This window comes from Mastacembelus armatus, chromosome 9, assembly GCF_900324485.2.
Source record: "Mastacembelus armatus chromosome 9, fMasArm1.2, whole genome shotgun sequence".
Classification (NCBI taxonomy): domain Eukaryota; kingdom Metazoa; phylum Chordata; class Actinopteri; order Synbranchiformes; family Mastacembelidae; genus Mastacembelus; species Mastacembelus armatus.
The window spans coordinates 12,370,264-12,393,672 of NC_046641.1; the positions used below are offsets into that span (position 1 = coordinate 12,370,264).

The 23,409-nt window shown below is 41.1% G+C and overlaps 1 protein-coding gene across 1 annotated transcript; it reads left to right on the forward strand.

Annotated features, from left to right (window-relative positions):
- Positions 1-3,279: 3,279 nt before the first annotated feature.
- On the forward strand, positions 3,280-13,265 carry LOC113139493 (T-box transcription factor TBX5-like). The gene is made up of 9 exons (XM_026322787.1): positions 3,280-3,645; positions 4,423-4,569; positions 4,895-4,989; positions 5,285-5,404; positions 6,444-6,591; positions 7,761-7,913; positions 9,585-9,676; positions 10,594-10,847; positions 11,583-13,265. Exons 2-9 carry the CDS (start codon positions 4,429-4,431, stop codon positions 12,167-12,169), a joined length of 1,590 nt encoding a protein of 529 aa, XP_026178572.1. The 5' UTR covers positions 3,280-3,645; positions 4,423-4,428; the 3' UTR covers positions 12,170-13,265.
- Positions 13,266-23,409: the final 10,144 nt, after the last annotated feature.

Consider the following 23,409-nt stretch of genomic DNA (forward strand, 5'->3'; position numbering starts at 1 on the left):
ATCTATCTATCTATCTATCTATCTATCTATCTATCTATCTATCAATTTAAGAGGGATCATCGATATTAGTGCAACAGAGACAGAGGATTGACCTGTAATGTGTGATATTGTTTACGTCTGAGTGATTTGATCTGAAGGCACATTCATAACAGTCAGGCTTATTGTAAAGAAGAGCATAACATCTAACTAAGGCCGTGCAGGGTTTCTAACATGTAATATCAACCCATATTAATGTGAGACAGGTTTTCGTGTTCAAACCCCCACCCTCCTTGGTTTCCCACATCAGACCACCTTACAAACTTGAGGCGGGGGGTGGAGGGGTGGAGGGGTGGGGAGGGTTGGAATGTATTTTGCCCTGTGTGATGTGATTGTTTGCAGAGAAATGGGTTGACCTTGCCCTCTAATGCCACACACACACATATGCACACACTCGCTCTGGAAGTGTGTGAGACAGACCTGCTGAGTGCAGGAGGTCTGGGACCCCTTCACCACTTCCTCCAGACAGAGAACAGAGGATCCAATCAGCTGAAGCCAGGATGGGACAATAATGAGCTGTCCAGCAACAACCACCACCACCTCATTTCAGGTATTATTCAAACCTTTGACTCTTGGAAGAGATTTTTTTTTCCATACAAGCACTACCCAGTTTGAAAATTAGATTCATTACTAAATATTTTTAAATTTAGGTTACCAAATACTGTGCTTAGTGCACATGCTACAACCTGTGGAGTGTATGGTTTAATCATAGGATGCTAATGTAGAATTTCAATAGTGAATATTTCAGTTTAGGAAAAAGATTTTCATATAATTTAAGGACAAAGACCTGTAGGTTTACTGATGCAACTTTTTTATGGAGAACTATTTTAATTTCTATTAATATGTGTCTTTGTATATTTTAATGACTTATGTCTGATGGCAACTAAAGTTGATTTTAAATAACTGAAAATCGACGATTTTTTCCCACGTATTTTGTCACTATTAAGCAGAAGATATTAGAAAATTTGTCCAAATCTTTAATTTGAGCCAACAATTATGAATAGAACAGCTTTATTGTGTGGCCCCAAAAATCAGCCTGATGATTTGGCGTTTTTATTTTTATTCTAATACTATATGATAAAACGCATCTTTAAATCAAGAGGTAGCCTGATTAGATAAATTAAATTATTTATTGTCATTTATTAATATTACTATTAATTTCGATTGTGTAATTATAAGAAGTTTTACAGAAGTTTTTTTTCCAGAGGCTCTACTGTATTTGATTAAACTTTATAATTTTAGTGGCACAAAAACATTTAATTTGCAAAATAAATTCACGGATAGAAGCGAAACTTTCATTTACTGTTGCGCTTTAAAGGTCATTAAACAAAGCGTGTTTCCAAATCACTCATTTTGTACAGAGAGCCATGGTTTATTTATTCAACATCCAGAATCACTTCAAGTGTCTTTATCCCAATGTTATTTATGTTTTTACACGTGAAATATTGATAGATGTGCATGTGACTACGGCCTGACAGCAAACAGTTAAAATATAAAGACTAATAATTATTAAGAGTCAACATTATAGCTTAACAAATTAAACGAAGTGCGGAGTTTTATAGAAAAAAAATATTTCGGTGATTTTGAGTTGCCATGTCTGTTGTCAAAATACGTACTTGACTAAACAAAAACTCAAGGACCTTCAAGACCCCACTGTAAACAAATATGATAAATAAATATAATAAATATATTCCAGGGTAACCCTTCGAAGCAAAACGTATAGGTCTGATAACTTACTGCATATTTTGTCTTGAATTACTCAAATACGGAAAGTACGGTTTGACCATCCTGAGACAGGTTTTCCAATTGGTGATTTGTTGCTGCGATAGAATCAAAGCCAAGCTTTGATTCCTGTCGCGCAGATGCAGCTTCCCCAAGTGTTACAGTGGTTGATTGAAATCAGGAGAGTCTTTTTTGAGTCATCCTTTAAAATCTGTCCCTGTGGAAGGTTTCTATCAAGTTCATCGCCTTAAAAACGACACAGAAACCGCTTGTCTGAGCTTAGTGGTTGGCTATCAGCGCAGACACATGATGGGTCTGAAATCACACACACACACACACACACACCCACACACACACACACACACACACACACAGATCCTGTCTCCAGTGGCTGCGCTCTCTCACTGCACAGAGGAATTGAATATCTAAACACGCCAATAATCGCAGTTATGAATATTTTTGATGCAGAAGAAGCTGGGCCCAGGCTGGTGCTCAGAAAATCAGAAACCTTTTTTATACACAAGAATCCTCAGGCCACAATATTTCACTTCATTCTTAAAAACAAATCCCACTGTGCCTCTCTCTTCAAATTCATATTTCACTATAAACTATAGTCTATTAATTTCTGCAGTTGGCTAATTCAGACCTTCCAGGAATAACAGAAATGCTGTTCACATCAGCCAAACCCTTAATGAGAGGACTGCGGTGAAAACCCAACCAAAACACTCTGTGGAGGGTGCGTGGTATAAGGATGGACTGAGTGACGTGGACGCGACAGGACGATTCGGTAAACACGAGTAACGGAGACATCTGGCGCGTTGACCTCCCAGTGACCCCTTCAACTTTCACCTCTGCATGCCTTATCGGGATCTACAGTAATCCAGTCAGTGATGCGCGTTCACGTCGTCCTGTCGCTGGTGTGCAGCCTCATATGCGAGACACGTAAGGGTTTTATTAGTTCAGGAAATGCTCAAATCGAACAAACCCACATCATAAAGGCTGCATTTTGGCTTCATTCTCCAACAGAGGAATAAAATAACAGACTATTTGGTGATGCCTCCTCCAGTAAAAATAAGTCATGTAATTTTGAGTCAGCCATCTTCTTTAAGTATGTGGGACAGTTACCTTAAAAAATTACTTCATTTTCTTTTTGAACCAGTTTTTCTCTCTAAGCGTATGAAGGGTCTGACACGCGGCTAAAATATTCACTTTCATGGACTTTATCCACTGTGTCTGATCAAAAGACTCATAATTCCACTTTTTTACAGGTTAAAGAGTCAGTACAGTTTAAGTGTGTGTGTGTGTGTGTGCATGTGTGTGCGCGAGCGCGTGTCTCTGTGTGTGTGTGTGTGTGTTTGTGTGATTGGTCAGCGCCACAGCCATGATTTGGGCTGCAGATACACATGCACCGTGCAGACCTATGGGAGCGCAGGACGGCAGAAGGGGGAGGGCAGAGTGTCTGAGGCGGATTTGACTCCATTTGTAATGAAGTATCTGATGAACGGGGTTCAGATTAGGGTTGCCGCTGAGTCTGTGAGGGCATTAAGGAGAGCAGCGACAAATGAGGAAGATAAGAGCCGCTTTCAGTGGCTCTTAGGCTGCGTGGTTAGCCGGTGGTGACGAGAGGCACGGTGGTGACGAGCCGCGGTCTGGGCGCAGGAAGACGGACAACAGAGCGAGGAACATCCCGATGATATTTCCAACCTGCACGGGGAACATGGTGGAATTTTAAGGCTGGAAAAACAAACATTTGGACAGGTGGATTTTAAATACAAAATAATTTATGAGAAATCAAATCAAAGCACAGAAGTGAGCGAGCAGCCTGCGGAGCGCGCAGGAGCAGGATGTGCGTGTTTTCAGCAAGGAGAGCACAGCAGTGCGTGTGAGGTAAAGGCCCTAAGAGAAAACATCCAGAATACTCACACACACACTCACACATGCACACGCGCAAATTTCAGACAGGCAACATTTTTGTTATTTAATGTGCGATATGCAGCTTTAAAAGCTGATTCCCTTTCTAAACAGCGTATTGTAATTCAGCTCTTAACTCACTGGACTTTAAAGCTCGATAATAATAGTGTTTATATGACTCACGTAGCTTTAATGCAGTCCTTACGTTTTGTTAATATCACATACGTATACATGATAATTGTCTTTCTCTTAAACAGTACTGAAGTTCAAGTTCATGCACCTTTAATCTCCCTTTAGGTACACCCCTGTAATTAGGTTATTGGATCAGTTACAGTGTAAGTCACTGTAGATCACTGTATGTTTGTGAAGAACATAAGTTATTGCTGATGTTTAATTTAAAACTCAGCATTAATCGCCTCTTTGTTGGTTTCACTAAACATGAGCTGGTTATTAGTCCTCAGAGTTTTCACTGATGTGACGTTAATAAATATTTTATCACAGATCTGAGTTTTCTTCAGATTAGTCTTCATTTTGGCTAAACTGTCATTAAATTGGATCCCTCAGGTCATGAATTATAAATGACATACCGAGTGACAACTTCACTGCCATGGAATTTGTTATTATATAGCTTATATTATTAAAATTAACGAGCGTGTGTTGTTGTGTGTGTGTGTGTGTGTGTGTGTGTGTGAGCCATGACAAAACGTATCCAAAGTCAAATGCCTATAATCCTGACCTTTGTGTGTGCGTCAGTGGGACATGGCAAACGGAGGGGACCAGTTCGGCCTCGCGGAGCGTCCGAACTCGGATTGCATTGATTCCCCAAAAGACACCAAACAGGAGAATCACAGCTACACCTTGAACTCACCAGCTTCACCACAGACAGCGTCCAGCCAGCAGGTACCGGCCTGCACAGTGGGCCATAATGTAAATATTGATTATTGATTACCTAGGCCAACTAACTCCTCCTTATGTCGCATCTGCAGTAAAGCACAAGATCATTTCATCAATTATCATTATTATTGCAATCTTTTATTTATTTAGTACACTAGTGTGTGTGTGTGTGTGTGTATATATATATATAAATGTAGGTGTGTGTGTGCGTGTGTGTGTTTGAGATATTAAATTGACTGATACATTTTAAATCCTTAGTCCTGTATGTTTAATTTTACCTCCAGAAGACTTCCTGTCAATTGTAGTGAGCAGAGTTTATATTTTGCTGCAGGGGATGGAAGGAATCAAAGTTTTCCTTCATGACAGGGATCTCTGGATGAAGTTTGATGAGGTGGGAACTGAAATGATCATCACTAAGGCTGGAAGGTGAGAGGAGGAAGACATAATTATCTTTTGACTAGTTTGACTTTGGTTATATTTTATTGGTCGTGGGGTTTTTTTTAAGTACTCTGCGGACTGAATCAAAGACAGTGAGTTTTATATATCACAGTTCTTCCCAACTGGGCCAAAATATACAGTGCGAATGACCAAGCCTGACCCAAACCGAAAAGTCTTATGTTATTTATTGATTGATTTATTTATTTATTGTTATGTAATTTAAAACATTTTTTATAATCTAAATCTGCTTGTGTTGATAAGTTAGTGTTGACATTTCTTACAGGAGGATGTTCCCCAGTTACAAGGTGAAGGTCACCGGACTCAACCCAAAAACCAAGTACATTCTCCTCATGGACATTGTGCCCGGAGATGACCATCGCTACAAATTCGCAGACAACAAATGGTTCGTATATAGCAACACTTCAGCATTCAGCGCACAGAAAACACGTGATAGAAATAAAAACCGTATGGTATAGGGCCATTAAACAACCATAGTTTGCTGTGGGTTATTAATGGGAAAAAAGCACAATAGCCTATAGGCTACAGTTACTTCTATCCCCTACCCCATCCCCGCCTCTGCACTGTGAAAAGGTCGGGTCCTTCTCTCAGTCTGGCATGGCCTAGTTCCCCCCCCCCCCCCCCCCCCGTCATGGCCGCCGGTTAAATCAAAGTGTGATGAAGGGTTCACCGGGCAGACAGACGGGAGACACCGGAGTGAGGTCTCCCATTCAGCTTCTTGTTGTGCAAGAGAGAAAAATCCAAACGGCCCACCGACTCTGAAGTGAGACCCGTCGATGTTCCGCCTTTTCAGAGCATCAGACCACTCTGAGTCTGACTCGGGGGTTTTTGGATAAACCTGCTACGACCCTACGACCCACATCTGAGCGCGTTAACAGAGGCCCTTTGTGTTTATAGACCAGTCGATCCTAGTCTGTCGGCATTTCTAAGGTTTTGCTGTGTTTATGTGGGTGGTTGATCCACACAGCTATAATTTGTTTCCCAAATCTCCACTCCATTTTATGTCTTAAAACTTTTTATTGTTATTGTTATTATTATTATTGACAGGGGTAAATTGTGTCACGTGTAAAGCAGTTTAATGCACTGATCAAATATCCACAGGCCTGCTCAAGCAGGCTGGTAATGTCTTTAGTTTCTGCTGCAGCTTGTCCAGCCTATAAGACATGAGAGAAAATAACCATGTCGGCCACAGTTTAAGTCATTTTCCATTTTCCTGGATGTTTTTGGTCCAGATGTGGATTTCCCTGAAATCTTCATCAAGCCGTTCGCATTTTGTGTCAAGCTAATTAAAGCACCACACAGGCCTTCTGCTGCCCGAGGCACGGCAGGCCTCCAGCACCAGGCCGGTCAGACGAACCGCTGTGACCCACTGAGTGTTAAAGCCTGACTATTTTCTGATGTGCTGCATTTTCTTGATCGTACAGGTCGATAACGGGAAAGGCTGAGCCCGCGATGCCCGGGAGGCTCTACGTCCATCCGGACTCTCCAGCCACCGGGGCGCACTGGAGCCGCCAGCTGGTTTCTTTCCAGAAACTCAAACTTACCAACAACCACCTGGACCCTTTCGGACATGTGAGTCCATCTTCCTAATAACTACTAATAATTACTTTATTAAATTGTTTTATTTATTATCGTTTATAGTTTGTCTTTGCTTGGATTTCGACATTAATCACAGCTTTAAAGCGCAGTTAGGTCTATAATTTTAGGCTATTTGAAATAAAACAACAGGTTTTTATTAAAGGCTTATCCATATATGCATGTTAAATAAATAACTGAGTGATGTTTTTATTTTAAGAAGAATGATTACACATACCACGACACAACACAGCACAGATCACCCGAGGACTCGTGCCCACCTTTCATACACCACCTACCCCACAGGGACAGGTGAGCTGGTGGTGGTGGTGCGCGACCGTGTGCCTGTGCGTGCGTAAACAAACGTAATCCTTTTAGCCTTGTAAATTAGAGATAGCCCAATGATCTCAGTGGCTCTTAAGTCCATTAGCTAATGCATGTCACCGGCGGGCCCCCCACCCCCCTCAATGGATAAACAAACGCCCTTGTGCGCGCACACGCAGAAGGCCGTGATCCAATTAAAAAGCACTTGTAGAGTTGTCAGTGTCGTGGGAAACAGTTTAGATTGTGCAAAGAGCTGTTTGGACTAATAGTTCACATTACGTCTAAGCCAAATTTAGTAACGTTACAGCCTTTGGAATTAATAGAGAAAGGCTACAGTAAGCGATCACAGAGTAATATAGACGACACTACATTTCTACCTGTCAAATTACAGTGTTGCTGAAAAGCTGCTGAATGTGTATATATATATATATATATATATGTATTTAAACAGAACTGAAAATTGATAAACACATTAAAATGAACAGCTTATAATATGGCAGCTAGATTTCATGCATGAATTATTAAATGTGTCAAATGAAAATAAGATCTTCATATGTCATTTTTGGTGACTTTTCAAAGCATAAAAAATGTTCTGTCTAATTTTTTTTTACATAGGGCATGATTTTTCAAATGTTTGGTTGCAGTCCTGCAAAAATAATAGTGTGTTTCCTTTTGAGTTACATCGATTTGATTCATCTAAATGTCTAAACCATGACTCTGTCTTTAAGATTAATGTCAGCAAAGAAATGTGGGTATCTGGTCCAGGTTAAACATTCGTTCATGGGTTTATGGCAACACGACAGGTCTGCCAACCTCATCTTCTCACTCCCTCCCCCGTGCAGATAATACTCAACTCAATGCACAAATACCAGCCTCGTCTCCATATTGTCAAGGCAGATGAGAACAACGGCTTCGGCTCAAAAAACACAGCTTTCTGCACCCATGTGTTCCCAGAGACTGCCTTCATCGCCGTGACCTCCTACCAGAACCACAAGGTAGGTTTTAGGGCTCTGTTCTGTTCAAATTTGTTTCAGTTTTAATGAGTGTATGAAGTTTTTCCTTTGGTCACTGACCAAACCTTTCACCTTACCCTAAACCAAGTTGTCAATCTTGAAGTTTAATGATTTACATTTTGGGGATTTGGTTCTTTCTTGTTCCCAAGTGGAAGTCAAGCCCTACAATGTGACTGTGTAAACCGACCAACGTGCGAGCGTACACACACACACACACACACACACACACACACACAACACACGTACAATTTATTTTTGTACATATTTACAAATATTAAGTAAAGACACATAAACTAAGAAGATGCAAATTGACTTTCTGGACAGAAAATACAAACAGAGAAAGAGCATGTGTATGTGTGTGTTTAGGCTGTGTTTAGTATTTCTTTCCCTGGATCTTTGCTGATCTCGTTTCCTCAGTATCTATTAGAAAGTTTGCTGATGCATTAAACTTTAAACTTTGACATTATATCTTCAGTTTCATCACACGTCATAACAGATCATAACTAACATAAATAAACTGCAACTATATTTTTTGACAAAATTGTTTTTTACATTTTAACATGTTTTCATTATTAGCAAAATCATTTACTTGACAAACAGACAATATAATATTCTTTTATTTATTGTTCACTAAAAGTCTAAAATAAAAATAGAAATTATAAAAATAAAAACACACAAACAAGGCTCAGAAAATAGAGCTACAGAAAGTATTTCCACCACTTTATTTACAGTAGTAGATACAGCTTTTAGTTTATAAACAAGTTTAAAACATACTTTTTTTTATTTATACAGAATAGTTCACATATTGTAGTGTATGCATAGTAGGCCTTCACAATTCAATAATACTTAATAGTCCAGTTGATGTAACTGTATTTTTATTTTCATAAAATGTATATATCTTTATATTTAAATACATAACACATGTAAAACATTCATTGACAGATTTTTAATAGTAGTAGTAGTAGGCTATTAGTGAGAATCGTTAGGACAACATGTTAGTTTTATTTTTCTGAGATAAAATTTTAATTCTACTGTTAGGTTATGTAAAAAAAAGTCCCATTATACATGCAGTAGTAAATACTTTTGGTATCACACTTCTATGTCAACTTAGGGCTCTTGAATCAGTAGTTTGGTGGAGGTCGGTGTCACTTCAAAGTTTGTTTAAACCTGAGCGCACGTCAAATCTTCGGTCCACTTGCCTCCTGTTTAAATGAACCTGGTTTAGCCAAACGAAATCCTTCAAAAGCAAATGTTTCCCCCCGCGATATCACAGAGAAAAATTTGAGAACTTAACATCAAAGCTTCCAGCTTTGGACCTCTAAAAGCTTTGGCCTGAAATCCTTAAAGCTGGTGACTGTTTGGGTAAACAGTTTATTCTGTCAGCTGGCAAGAACACTGTCCGCTCTGTTCAAAACGTCAGCAGCTGAGGGATGTTGGTCGTGCGGAGCTTCAGCGTGGGCTGCTTTCAACATCTGCAGGGCCTCTGACTAATAGTAAACTACTGACTTGCAGTCAATGAAGAAAATAGTTTTTAAAAAAAAAACTGTGTTTTGGGCCTGAGTGTGTCTGTGCATGCATGAAACTATGTGCTTGTTTTGGTCTGTGGTGTAATACATGTGTCTGACTGAAAGGTTTTCTGTGTTTTGCTTTCAGATTACACAGTTGAAGATAGAAAATAATCCTTTTGCAAAGGGCTTCAGAGGCAGCGACGACAATGAGCTGCACCGCATGGCCAAGCTACAAGGGTGAGTGCAGTTTTGTCAACATGTGTGTCCTTTTAGGATGTGTGAGCAATCATAGGAAACAAAATCTATTCTTCTCTCCATGCCTCCCTTGCTCACAAGTTATGATTGGGTGCATATGGTCTAAGACGTGTGTGTGTGTGTGTGTGAGAGAGAGAGAAGGCAGATCCAAATAGTATGATGAGATGTGAGCTATTGTCGTCTGAAGGTTGGCAGCCAGAACATGCAGCACAACCACAACACGTAGATAGATGATATCATGTTGCTGCTGATCAGCTGATGGTCCTATATGGTGTCTGCGTGTTGAACTAATCTCCATTCAAGTGGTGTTGTGACATCCAGTTTTGGAGATTTTAGCAAGCCACTGAGAGAGGCTGATAGCAAGGGGAGGGAAAGGAAAGAGGAGGGAGGGAGAGGAAGAGGGGGTGGTATTAAATGCAGCGCTCCTGTGTTTTTGTGCTGCTGCAGTTGGTGGAGAAGAGAGGAGTCTATCTGAAGTGACACACGGAGGGATGTGTATTTTTAGAGCTATGAGTTATCTCACAACAGCACTGACTGTGTCTGAGTGTGCGTGCATGCGTGTGAGTGAGACTGTGTCTCTCAGCCAGAGTCAGTGAGATGTGGCCTGCTGTCCCCTCCGTATCACAGAGTTCACCAAGAGGGCAGTGTGTACGGAGAGAGATCAGATCAACTGAAAGGATGGATAACGGCTAAGTAGAATTGAAAGAAAAGGAAAAGGAAAAAAAAAAAAACAGGAAGGACACAAACACAAACAATACAACCAAGCTGAATCTAACAGAAATACCTGTACACAGACAGGAAAGGCAGCTTTGTGCAAGATACCTGAGGCCTTTACGAAAACCAATGCAAAGTGCAGCACCTGCTGTTTTTCTCAACACATCCATCTCCTTCTGTTTCAGTAAGGACTATCCTGTGGTCCCTCGCAGCACTGTCCGACAGAGAGCTTGCTCCACTGGGAGTCCCTTCAGTGGGGAGGGAAGGGGCCTGCGGGGGTCTCCTGACGCAGTCGGGTCCCCCTACAATTGTGAGAATGGCCTGAGCAGCAGCAGCCCTCAGGAGCTGCTGAGCGCTTCATCCACCCACTACACCCTGCCTCATCCTCACCTGCAGCGTGGCCATCAGTCGCAGGTCTACCACTGCACCAAGAGGAAAGGTAGGAAGAAGCTGTGAAAAATCTCAAGCTATATAAACAAAAAGGAGCACCATCCGTTAACTCCCTGACACAGGAGTTTAGATATTCTATATTTATTACTCATTGTTATTGTAGTTTCATCAGTTTCATCAGTTAAATTACAACAAAGTGTCCTCTTTCAAGGATGCTCCATCATGCAAGGGTGGTGGCCAAAAAAACACTTCATTCATGAGCTGTGTTTATAAATTTTAATGATGCCTGCTGCAGTGCTAATAATTTACTCTGCTACTCTTACGTTTTTCTTTTTCTTTACAATAAAAAACCTCCAGTTAGAAGTCTCTTTGTTTTTTTTCATGGCTGTTTACATTAATTTGTGCTGTCAGGCTAATGCAGCCATTTGATTAAAAAAATCATACACATCTCCACATGCAGAATCAGTTGAAGCACAAAGGGCCTTATTATAAAAGGTCTGCACTGATGATAAGTAAAGCCTTTACAGTTTGTGGTTAATAGGGCGAGCATTGTTTGGAATTCATTATTGTTTAGATTCTGGATAATATTGCATTCCTCTTTTTAATAGCTTGCTTTGAGGAATATAAACTTACATTTAAAGCATAACAAAAGAGGCCCATCTACTTCTTCTTTCAAATGTAATGTTGTCTAAATGCAAGCATTTTGCCCTAATGAAATACAGATTATAATTGTTAGAAGTATGATTTCCAAATTAACACAATATTTCTTTCTCTGTCTTTGTAGTGGAGGAGGACTGTTCTCCAGGAACCCGCCAGCACCCCTACAAGAAACCCTTCACTGGTAGCTCACCCTGTGAGGGCGATTCTTACTATCACCCTTCCTCCTTCCCTCCACCTCCACCTGGTCTATCCAACAACCATACCATGGGGATCACTGACTCCCCCTACAGTTCAGACATGGGACAGCGTCAGGCCTGCATGTTTGCTGGCTCAGAGCCCAGACTGGATGAACACAGTTGTACATCCTGGTCATATACCTGCCCGCTCCCCTCCGCCATGACCCCCATGGAACCCTACCCACATTATACCCCTCATCCTCCCTACAGCCCCAGCCCCCAGGGTTCTCGACTCAGTGCTATAGCCCACCAAAGCTCTCCACCACTGGGAGATCAGGTCACCCATGACCCTTATCAAAGCCAGAGCTCCGGACCTCCAGCTCAGAGCTCCCAACACATCCACAGCAGGCAGCTCAGTCCTCCTCTCAGAGAGTATCCTCGCTACACACCCAATCTGTCTCCTCCTCTCTACCACACACTAGAGACACACACACACATCAGATGTGGAATCCCAGAATGGAGTGCAGCTTCCTAACCAAACCAGAGGACACAGCAGAAAGACTGATTAGTGGACAGAGATTCCTCAGTGGACCTTGTTTTGTATATGCTGAATAATGCTGCGCTATACACACCCTAAATACAATATTACCTTTGTAACATAATTGTGAAAAGTGTGGTCTTGTGCTGTGCAAAGAGATCCCATTTGTAGTATGTTTCTCCTCTGTGCTGGATGGAGCAGTGGGCTTGTTAAAGACTGGACATCCATGAAGCTTCAGATGCTAAAAAATACATCCTGAGCAGCACAATCAAAGTTATACTTTATCGTCTTTCCATAATCCAAAAGACTGGTGATATCCCAATGTTTGCACTGTGAGCCCTGTTGCAGATGGACATTGAACAGAACTTGGCTGGTTTCCCCTCAATGACTCCCACTCTTCACATTGTGGAAGATGTAAATTGTGACCCACTGTCAGACAGGCAGTAACATTTACTGACCAAAATTATTTCAGCTCACACAGTAGAGCCGGAGGGAGACATTTTTCTCTTTAGTGGAGCAAAGCACAGCTCCATGCTCAGTCTCAGTGAAGGGAAAAAAGGCATGAGTTGTCTGTGTGTGTGTTGTGTGTGTGTGTGTTTCTGTGTGTGTGTGTAAAGCCTATGTCAGCTCAGCTCAAAAATGCTATGAGTTAACTTCCAATGAGACAGGCAGTCGTAGCTGCAGGCGCTGCACCATAGAGATAAACAGTTTGTTTAGACCACGCTACAGGCTGAAGGACCTGTAAACACTGTTTCCACTGCATTCTGGGTAAATGCACAACTCAGCGTCATGCAGCTGTCACCGCTGTCCTCTCAGTCACCCCCAGATGACCAATCAGCTTTCTCCATTAAGTGACAGTCAACCAATGAGCACGCACCTCTCTTTTATCCCCAGCTGACCAGCCATGAGTGTGTGTGTTGGCCCATTTTTGTTTGTTTCTGAATTATTCATGAGCCCAATGTTGATCCTTGACATGCAGGGATTGCTTAGCATACACAAATGCACAGTATGTTGTAAATGTGCTATTTCTTATTATCATTCCCATACAGAATTACTTCATTCATTGCTTTGACTAGAATGGATTAAGTAAATTTCCCTGCAGATCTAGACTTTACTTTCATCCTTGTAGGTCACTGAAAAAAAAAAACATTTGTGGCTCCTTTAGTGCAAAATATGTACAAACTGAGATTTTGGTTCATTTTTGTGCAATGAAACAGTTTTCTTTCATATTATGTGTCAGAGTGTTTTACATGCAGTAACATGTGAGACGGTGCTCTATCATTACACACCATCAGTATGCAGGGAGTAGTTCCTCATCATCCCTTGATATGTATTTGATTTGTGCGTGTGTGTGTGTGTGTGTGTGTGTGTGTGTGTGCATGGCAATGAAATGTAAAGGTGAAAATGTTTGTGTTTTATAGCCTTGTTCTTGCTAATAGTATTTATTAATCTAGATTTGTAAAGATTCATTTGTTGTTAACTTGTGAAACAAGATGGTATTGTTCAGAAATAATTGTTTGTCTTTGAAGGTTTATTTCTGCTTTCACCCTCCATCTCCAAGTGATGATAAATAGTTGTGATAAACAAAAAAAATCTGTTCTATGGAGCTAAAGACAGATTTATATACAGAAATCTAATAAATTTTAGGGAATTTTGAGTACGCCAGTTGGTCATAGTGTTCTCCTTTGTGATTCAACAACAAACACAACAGAGGCAATCTATTAACATTCCTAGTGAGTTATTTAAAGTATGTCCAGGGCCTTGGGAGTGGAAACTCTTTTAAGTGCAGTTCAGTCTATCAGTTTCAGTGCATGTATCAATATGAAGGACCTGATAACAACAGTAGCTTATGCATTTTCAGAAATATATGTTCCAAAAGTGTCCAACAATCTCATTTCACAATGTGGAGTACTGTTTAAAGTGTAAGAGTGTTTTGTCAGATATACGTACCCCAGTGCCCACCATTCAGCAGCGAAACCCCCCCCCTCCGAGAGTGGTATGGGTGCTCGGGTGCTGTTCGTACCTTGTCTGCCTCTTCTTATCTCTGACAGGTTGTTTGGCATCTCCAGTGTTCACCAGCTGGACCCCCTCACAGACAACGTGCTGCCGGGAGAGGGGAGGGGTGTGCTGGGGTGGAGGACAAAGAAAGGTGGGGGTGTGTTGGTGGTCCCCCCCTGTCTCTAACTGCCCCCCATTCACCCTCCATCCTCTTGTCTTGCATCTCATATTTCTATCTCTCTCACAGGAAAGTTCACCTCTTACACCTGCTCAGAGTGTACAACGCACTTACTTTAACAGAGCAGATGGATGTAGCTCACAAAGATTTATTTTCAGAGGTTGTTAAATCATTAAACCTCTCACCCAGTGTATTTGCCTGTAATTACATATAGTTGTATGTCTGTTAGAGGTTGTCAGGCCTCCCTCTCTCTTCTTCTCTTTTTCTTCCTTTCTCTCTCTCTCATACACCATGAGGTCAAAGGTTAAGCAGGCAGTTCTTCAGATGGTCTGTTCCTCCTTAACCCTTCATCTCCAGACAAATTCAGGCCAGGATGAAGAGAAGGCGGAATGGGGGATGGGAGAGAACGAGAGCTCGGGGGGCCCCAGTTCTTAAGATGGATTGTATTGCTTCATGCTTACTTGTACAGTTATAAAGCTCTGTGATGACCTCTGTATGGCTGGGAGTTAGCTGGAAGAATAAAGCTTTGGATAAAGCGGTAAAGTAATACTAAACATACATTGTGTGTGTAAAGGATCTTAATCCATCTGTGACAGACTTTCTCAGACACACTGGTCAGACAGTAGATTGATGAATCTTTGTGATCAAAGAGCCTAAGTGGTTCTTATCGTTATCTCCCTGACGTATAACCCCCCCAAACCCCCACCCCACCCCACCACACACACCAGTAACCCCTCTGCTTGCCCTTTAGATATTCTCTAAATCTGAATTTGCTAGCAGATGTCTGTGATGGTTTCAGGAACAGACCACATGCGTCATTAGCACACGCACCTTTTTTGGTAATACACACCGCTGTAACAGCGCGTGTTAAAAGAAAAATAGGCAGACATTTTTAAATGTCACTCGTTTGGCCTGCAGATCTAAACTTCTGTATAGAGACTGAACTGTGAGAATTGCTGGGGTTGGTTTATGTTAAAGCTACTGCCTTGCTATGCAGAGCAATTTCTCAATTCAAATCAGCTTTTTTAAAAAGCATCAAAGACTTATTTAAAGCTTATTTCATTACAGTCTAAACTATTTGTTTGAATATATAAATGCATATTTAGAGTCTCTTGCAGAACTCTGAAAGGCATTTGTGTGATGTCTAGCATTAGTGATGCCATTTTGTGTGGAATAAGTGGTCTGAGATGGACTGTAATTGGTAAAATTGATTAGGGTTCATGTCTGTGGGCCTGATGGTGCTCCTTCTCTGTGGAAGTAAGGGGCAGCAGCTTAGACCATCCTGACTAGCATGACACTAGTAAAATAATAAAATAATATTACACTGGGATGCCAAAAAAAAAAAAACCACAATAACATTGCAAGTATTTGAGCTTGTAAGACTTGTTTTTTCTTGCTTGAGCAGACTAAGCAGGATGCAAATGTTTGTTGGACTTTGTTGTAAAAATGGATCGATACATGCATGAAATAATGTTTATGCATATGTTAATATACTTTGACATAAGTATCTGTAATTGGAATCAATAAGTCCTTTATAGCACTAAAAGGACAGACAATGGCAGTACAATAATGTAACACAATGAATGTTTGCCCATTACATATGGTGGAACAAAGTAGGATGGTGGTATTTTATTTGAATGGGACTATCCATCCTTGCTATTATTTAAAAGCCACAAGAATGGTCTAATGCTGTTAAGCACAGTATAGTAACAAGACTCAGACCCAAGCTAATTTCCCCCCAAATGAGAGTTTATGGCTGAAACAACCCTGAAATCACTGAAGTAGATCTTAATATGAACATAAGAGCTGTCAAGGGGAGGCCAAGTAAGTGTGCCTATGTGTGTGTGTGTGTGCGTGTGTGTGTGTGTGTGTGTGTGTGTGTATGTGTGTGTGTATGTGTAGGTGGATTGTCCTGCATGTTGCATCTGAGAGACAAAGGGAGAGGTCAAGTGTCAAGCCAGCAGACAGGCCAGTCCAGGGTCAGAGGACTCAGACTAACCTGATCACCAATGGTTGTTTATCTGATAACCCTCAAATCGTCACAGTGATGGAACTGCCTTATCTTTCCCTCTCATGCTGGTCACTCATTTTTGAACCAGTTCAATAACTCATTGCCAGTTCTGAAGTGTACCTTATCTCACAGAAGAAAGAAATAAACATTCAAAAATCATTTAATCATTTAACTCATTGCCAGTTCTGAAGTGTACCTTATCTCACAGAAGAAAGAAATAAACATTCAAAAATCATTTAAAACAATCAGATGCCAGATGTCCTATTGGGCTCCTGCCCTGCATGCATGTCGCATTGCCACAATATCCCAGGACTGGATTCAAATCAAGAGCTCTGTCTCCCCAGTTTTCCTGTCATGCTCTCCAGTGAAAGCAAAATTTTTAAAAAGGACACTGTGATGTGAGCAAGAATAATTGTTTTAACTCTTAACATACCACTGAGGTTCCAAGACTGGCAGCCAAACACACATGACAGGGTGAAAAGGATAGAGGCGCTCCCTCAGTGGGTGGTGGTGGGGGTTGTGGGCCGTCATGGAGCCAGTGTCTTGTCTGATTACAGCCAGAGGACTGGAGAGGCATGCTAATCCCACACACACACACAAATATAAATACACACATACACACTTGCACAAATTCTCACACACGCAAACCTATTCAATCACGAGATTACACCCAATATGCCCTGACCTCACTCCAGTCCCATTGTCCAGACAGGACACAGCATAATGATATCACTACCAGCAGGACATCACTTTGTGGTTCTGCTTGTTTGCTCACTGTGCACACCAACTCTGGCCCCTCAGTGTCCCCCAGTTTTGACAAAGGGAACATTGTCAGGTCATTTTTGTGCATGTGCCCAGGACAGGACCATGGCCAAGATGTTTAAAAATACTTACTGCAATGCAACTCATCTAAAATGACACCACAAAAATTATTTTATTTTAATTGCCTTAAAGTGCATGGTGGTGCAGTGGTTAGCCCTGTCACCAAAGACCATACCACTCAGGTTTGAACCCTGTTTGACCAAACTTGGAAATTTGATTAGATGTTTTAGCTTGAAAATAATAATAATAATAACACAATAAAAGCTATTTAAATAACATACACTAGAATTATTCAAAGATGATATACAGTTGTGGCAAAAACCATTGGATAAGCAGTAAAGAGAGTGTAGACAGACTGGCAATCAGTCAACAGAGTCCTCCCCAGTTGCTCAGCTCCTATTAGGCTGAGGCTGCTACTTATACAGACATGCAAAGTAAATGCAAATAATCATTCACATAATCAGATAATTAAGTCTGTACTTCCCTATTGTTCTACAAACTGTTTCCCTAATAAGACTATATTCTAAAACTCTATATTCTCATTCGACAGTTAACCCTCCATCCTGGGCGTGCTCTCTTATACTTGTCCCTTCTTCACACCTAGTGTCCTAAGGAACCTTTCTCCCAGCCACTCCTCACTAACATCCTTGAGAACACTGTGTCCCTTAGTGTCAGACTATACTTGGTCGGAAGGAACATAAACATCAGATATGTAATCAATTGAAATTCATTTTTCCATTACAACAGTATATTGTAATCTGCCATTTTGTAGAGGTATCATGAGCCTTAGCATCTTGTTGCAGGCTTCTCTGTACCCCTGCATTTTGGTTGCATGCACATTCCTGCGAGCTTGTCACCACTTATGTACAAGTACGTTTGCAAACAGGCCAAACAAGACCACTGCTGTGAAACAAACACAAACATCAATAAACAAACAAATAAATTTATACACCTCTATCTTGACAAACACTGCATACACATGCAGTCTGATTTCACAGCACTCACTCAGCCTGCTGTCAGAGACCATTGTTTGCCAGAAGCAGCATTGTTTGGTTCATATGCAGTGCATTTCTGTGATCTTGTCTCATTATTAATAGACGGTGTCAGAGAGTCGCTGGCCTCCCTGTCTGACAAGGCATTAGCATAAACACAGACTTCCTTTCAGTATCTGTTTGCACCACATCATTGACCTTTAATTATGGATGTCTACATTTCAGACATTACACACATTGTAGGGGGGAATGAAACCTGTTTACACATTCAAATCATGGGGACTCACCTTCCTTGTGGGGCCCAAATGCTGGTGTCCACCATATAAGTCAGCAAATTTTAGAGTGACGACTTGGTTTAAGGTCAGGGTGATGGTTAAGGTTGGTCAAGTAGTGATTATGGTCAAGGTTATGGTGAGAATCCAGGCTAATGAAAATCCCCATAAGGAGTGAAAGTAAATGTATGGAGTGTTTGTGCAAGTTAGAACAAGACTCTTTTACTGGCTTTATGTTGTTCGTTAGCATGCTGTTTTAATTTTTATTTGAGGCAATAAGAACAAGTCCAAATTAAAACAAAAAACATCCTAAAATGTACAAAATAATAATCAGAATATTTATCATGATATGCAGGGAGTTATTTGAAAATCAAAAAGGAACTTATGAAGGTTTCCTAAACATTGTATTCCAGGGCCTATTTCTTAATTCATTTGGTGAATACTAACATTCAACTTATTCAACTCCACAGTCATGCTGGAGTCTATCAGTTTATCATTGTTGTTCAGACATGGACTGTTCAAACCCACAAAACTAAGATTTAAAAATGACCTTAGATCCAGTTTGGGTCCATATATCCTACATATCCTACACATCCTATAGAATAATGTGTATAAATGATACAGAAGGACAGTATTATTTTCCTTTTGATGTAATGGCGTCAACAATTGTCCTCATGGGTTTTTATTCTGCCATTATAGATTCTGACCTTTCTTTTTTCTCCTTGTCCACGTCAGCTGTTAAAAGGTCTGCTGGTGTTTACATGGATGTGAAGCCTCCATGATCTCAGAATAACATCACTCCATTAGTATTAATAAAGTATTGTGTGTGTATGTGCAGAAAGCCATCCATTCATCAAAAATGGATACAGAGGCATCTCTGCCTGCAGCTATCTGTTATTTTTTCTCTTCACTGCCTTTTGCTCATGTATTTTCGCTTTCTTCCCTTGCATTTTTCTATTCATTTGTGTGTGTGTGTGTGTGCGTGTGTGGGTGCATAACACACTAACAGCAGATGCATTATTCTGGTTTTGCTGCTGTCACTGTCAGCATCACCATGTTCGCTACACCTGGAAATTATTGTGCAAAAATAACAGCACACAGCATTTCCATTAAGTGTGCAAATGGCACCTTCCTCTGTCATCATGTGGCACCGTGCTCCCATTATGAACCTGTAATGTAAAATCACCGTGAACTCCTATACAACTCTTTCTTAAAGGTGATAACACGATATTTTACTTGACCTAAGCTGTGAATGTCCTGCTGATGAGTATTTCTGAAGATGAAATAGATTACTAACATTTGACCTTTTTTTTTTTTTTTTCTTAATATAACTTGAGAAAAGCATCTCATCACATAGTCTACTTTAGTCTTACTGTTGCATTTTTTGATCACATCTCATGATGCTCATCAGCAGATAGATTTAGTCCTGTTTTTAAAATCAGAGGTTCACAGTTTGTCAATGCCCCCCTGAAACATCAGCCAAGAAAACAATCCCACCACAGGGTTATTTAGTAGCTGCTCTGTAGCATTTGATCACGATCACTGAATTGAACTGAATGTTTTTAGTTTTAAGAATGAACTTTGTCTGAACATCAATTCTCAAGCTCAGATCTGAACACCTGTCTTTAATTGTAAACTATTCAACCAGTTTATATATTCATTCATACATGTCCACAAATGCGTATTCCTTTATCATTAAAATGCTAATGTTTGGATGCATAGCATGAGTGTGTAAAGACCGATCTCGTTTCTACAGCAAAGTGTCATCATGTGTGCCTGTCTGTCAGTCCAGTGTTTCACAATTGTATCACCTGTCAATCACATTTCTGACACTCATGTATCAGGGATCATATCACTGAGGTACACAGCTTTTCAGTAGTTTTCGTTCATACCCAATACACGAGCAGAGGATCTTTAAGCAAAACCGTGAGTTTATGCTGAAGCGGCTCTTCGTGTGAAGCCCAGCCAGGATCGATCAGAGAATATATGAACTATTAATAACTTCCCACTGTGTGTGAACAGGAGTCTGCCTGAGGGAGCGAGTGGTGTGACAGCAGAAATACTTAGAGAGACCGATGCCCTGTGTGACATACAGAAGAAACGAAGAGTAGAGGAGGAACTTAAAGCACTGTATGAGGAGCAGACTGGTAAGGAAGTCGCGACCAGATGTTTCCAATACTTGATTAGCGTTAGCTAAAGTTACGCGAGGTTACAGGCCACATTTCTCGCGATGTAGCGTTAAATCTTTTTGCCATGACAGGGCATCCGACGTAAAATTTAAGCCAAATCAAACATATGAATCACGTGTATGACTTCCATACCAGATCGGTCGTGGCCCAGGTTAACAGCGACCACCACTGGTGCTGTTGACTTACAGGGTGCCAGTGGAAATTGGACTACTGTTGGTCGAGGAAGGAGAGGAGGAAGGCGTGTTCGTAGGCAAAGAGAGAAGACGAAGGGCAGGAGTGTAGGACTTAAGAGTAGGGATTTTGAATGTAGGGACTTTGTCAGGGAAAACTAGAGAGTTGGCTGATATGATGGAGAGAAGAAAGGTGGATATCTTGTGTGTTCAGGAGACCAGGTGGAAAGGTAGCAAGGCCTATAGATTAGGAGCAGGGTTCAAGCTGTTTTATCATGGTGTGGATGGAAAGAGGAATGGAGCAGGAGTTATCCTGAAGGAGGATTTTGCTAGGAATGTTCTGGAGGTGAAGAGAGTGTCAGATAGGGTGATGAGTCTGAAGCTGGAAGTTGAAGGTGTGATGTTGAATGTTGTCAGTGGTTATGACCCACAGGTAGGATGAGAGTTAGAAGAGAAGGAGAAATGGATCCACTTCCAAGTGGTGGAAGTTGAAAAAGGAAGAGTGTTGTGTCTCTTTCAGGGAGGAGCTGAAACAGGCTCTGGGAGGTCAGGAGGTTCTTCCAGATGACTGGACAGCTACAGCTAAAGTGATCAGGGAGACAGGTAGGAGGGTACTTGGTGTGTCATCTGGAAAGAGGAAAGCAGATAAGGAGACTTGGTGGTGGAATGAGGAAGTTCAGGAGTGTGTTAAGAGGAAAAGGTTAGCTAAGAAGGAGTGGGACACAGAGGTCAGAAGAGAACAGACAGGAGTACAGGGAGATGCAGTGCAAAGTGAAGGTAGAGATGGCAAAGGCCAAACAAAGGGTGTATGAGGATTTGTATGATAGGTATGTATGATTTGTACAGGTTGGTGAGGCAGAGAGACAGAGATGGGAAGGATGTGCAGCAGGTTAGGGTGATTAAGGACAGAGACAGTGGCACTGAGAAAAAGACAGGAGGCAGAGCTGGAGGTAGCAGAGCTGAAGATGTTGAGGTTCTCTCTGGGAGTGACGAGGATGGACAGGATCAGGAATGAGGACATCAGAGGGACAGCTCATGTTAGATGAAGAAGAAAGATGCTCCAAATGGAGGCAGAGGTGGTGAAGCTGGAGAAGGAGAAGGCTGAACTGCTAGAGAGGAGTTAGGAGATGGAGCACCAAGTGCAGCAACATTCTGGGTAGAAGGACCTCATGGAGCAGCTGGTGAAAATGATTCAGGTACTGTAATGAGTTTTACTTGAGTTAATCTAAAATTGTTCAAAAATGCGTAATAATGAAAATGTTGGCTCTAGTCGCTAAAAAATCCACTAAAAGCTCATTTAATGCAATGTGGCCTACCTAGGCCTTGAAACACTTTGGCAAACTTCACATCTTTAGAACCACTTACAGTTTTTGTAGCTTTTTAGTTTTATTACACCGAGTTTTTTAAAAATATTTTTAATTAACTATTTATCTTTCATCTTGGGCAGCATGATGGTCGAGTGGTTAGCACTGTTGCCTTACAGCAAGAAGGACGTGGGTTCGCAACCTGGCCTTTCTCTGTGCAGTTTGCATGTTCTCCCCGTGGGTGCTTGCTTGCGTGGGTTTAGTCCGGGTACTCCGGTTTCCTCCCACAGTCCAAAAACATGTATGTCAGGTTGATTGGTGACTCTAAATTGCCCATAGGAGTGAGTGTGAGTATGTGAGGTTGTTTGTCTCTATGTGGCCCTGTGATGGACTGGTGACCTGTCCAGGGTGGACCCCTGCCTTCCACCTGAAGAGAACTGGGATAGGCTCCAGCAGATCCCTGTGACCCTGGTCAAGGAATAAGCGAGTATAGATGATGGATGGATGGATCTTACATCTTTGCTACTCTTGGCACTGTGTTGTGTACTTATACTTTGCTGTTGCAACAAGGCAATTTCCTCATTAGGTTTATAAAAGGTTTTCTTATCTTAACATAATTACATTTAATTTTGAGGCTACAACTTTAAGCTGTGTCCATGTTACAGTTTTAAGATGAGGAGTCGCTAACAGGTCATTTGGACATTGAACACATTCTGTGTAAATTCAGTTGTACCTGTCTTCATCCAGGAAAGGAAGTGGAACCATATTCAGGAAACTGCTGCTGCTGCTGCTACTGCGAAAAACAAGACACCTGCTGGTACAGATTAAGTTGGCGACCCTCAACCTCTATGAAATGACAGCCAGTTATTTTGAAGGAGAGGAAGCTGTGGATATGAATGACAGAAAAACAGCTGCCCAGACAAAGAAGAGAGGCTGACAAACAGCCCCTGAAAATGAAAGTGACTTAGTAACACCAGTAACTCTGGAGAATAAATTATCATGGTCCAAGCAAACAGATAATGTAGGCAAAGTATGGGGAGAAGAAATTCTAGAGCTATGCCACCAGATGTCACTAGACAAGTTCTATGTGCTTTGGATTACTGTTTAGTGATTTTTTTTTTTTTTTTTTTTTTTTTTTGTCCAGTGTTTACAGGTTATTCAAAATAAAGCTGCACATTTTATTTTGCAAGGTTCATACAGACTAAGGATCCACCTATGCCTAATTAGGTTTTGCTAGACATGTAGTGATAAGTTCACTAAAGATATCAAATGAACAATTATTCAGCTAGTTTGTTCAAGTG

Coding starts and splice junctions, on each gene's coding strand:
- LOC113139493 (XM_026322787.1), top strand. CDS start 4,429: ATGGCAAACGGAGGGGACCAGTTCGGCCTCGCGGAGCGTCCGAACTCG. Junction 7,914..9,584: donor CCTCCTACCAGAACCACAAG/GTAGGTTTTAGG, acceptor TTTTGCTTTCAG/ATTACACAGTTGAAGATAGA. Junction 10,848..11,582: donor CCACTGCACCAAGAGGAAAG/GTAGGAAGAAGC, acceptor CTGTCTTTGTAG/TGGAGGAGGACTGTTCTCCA.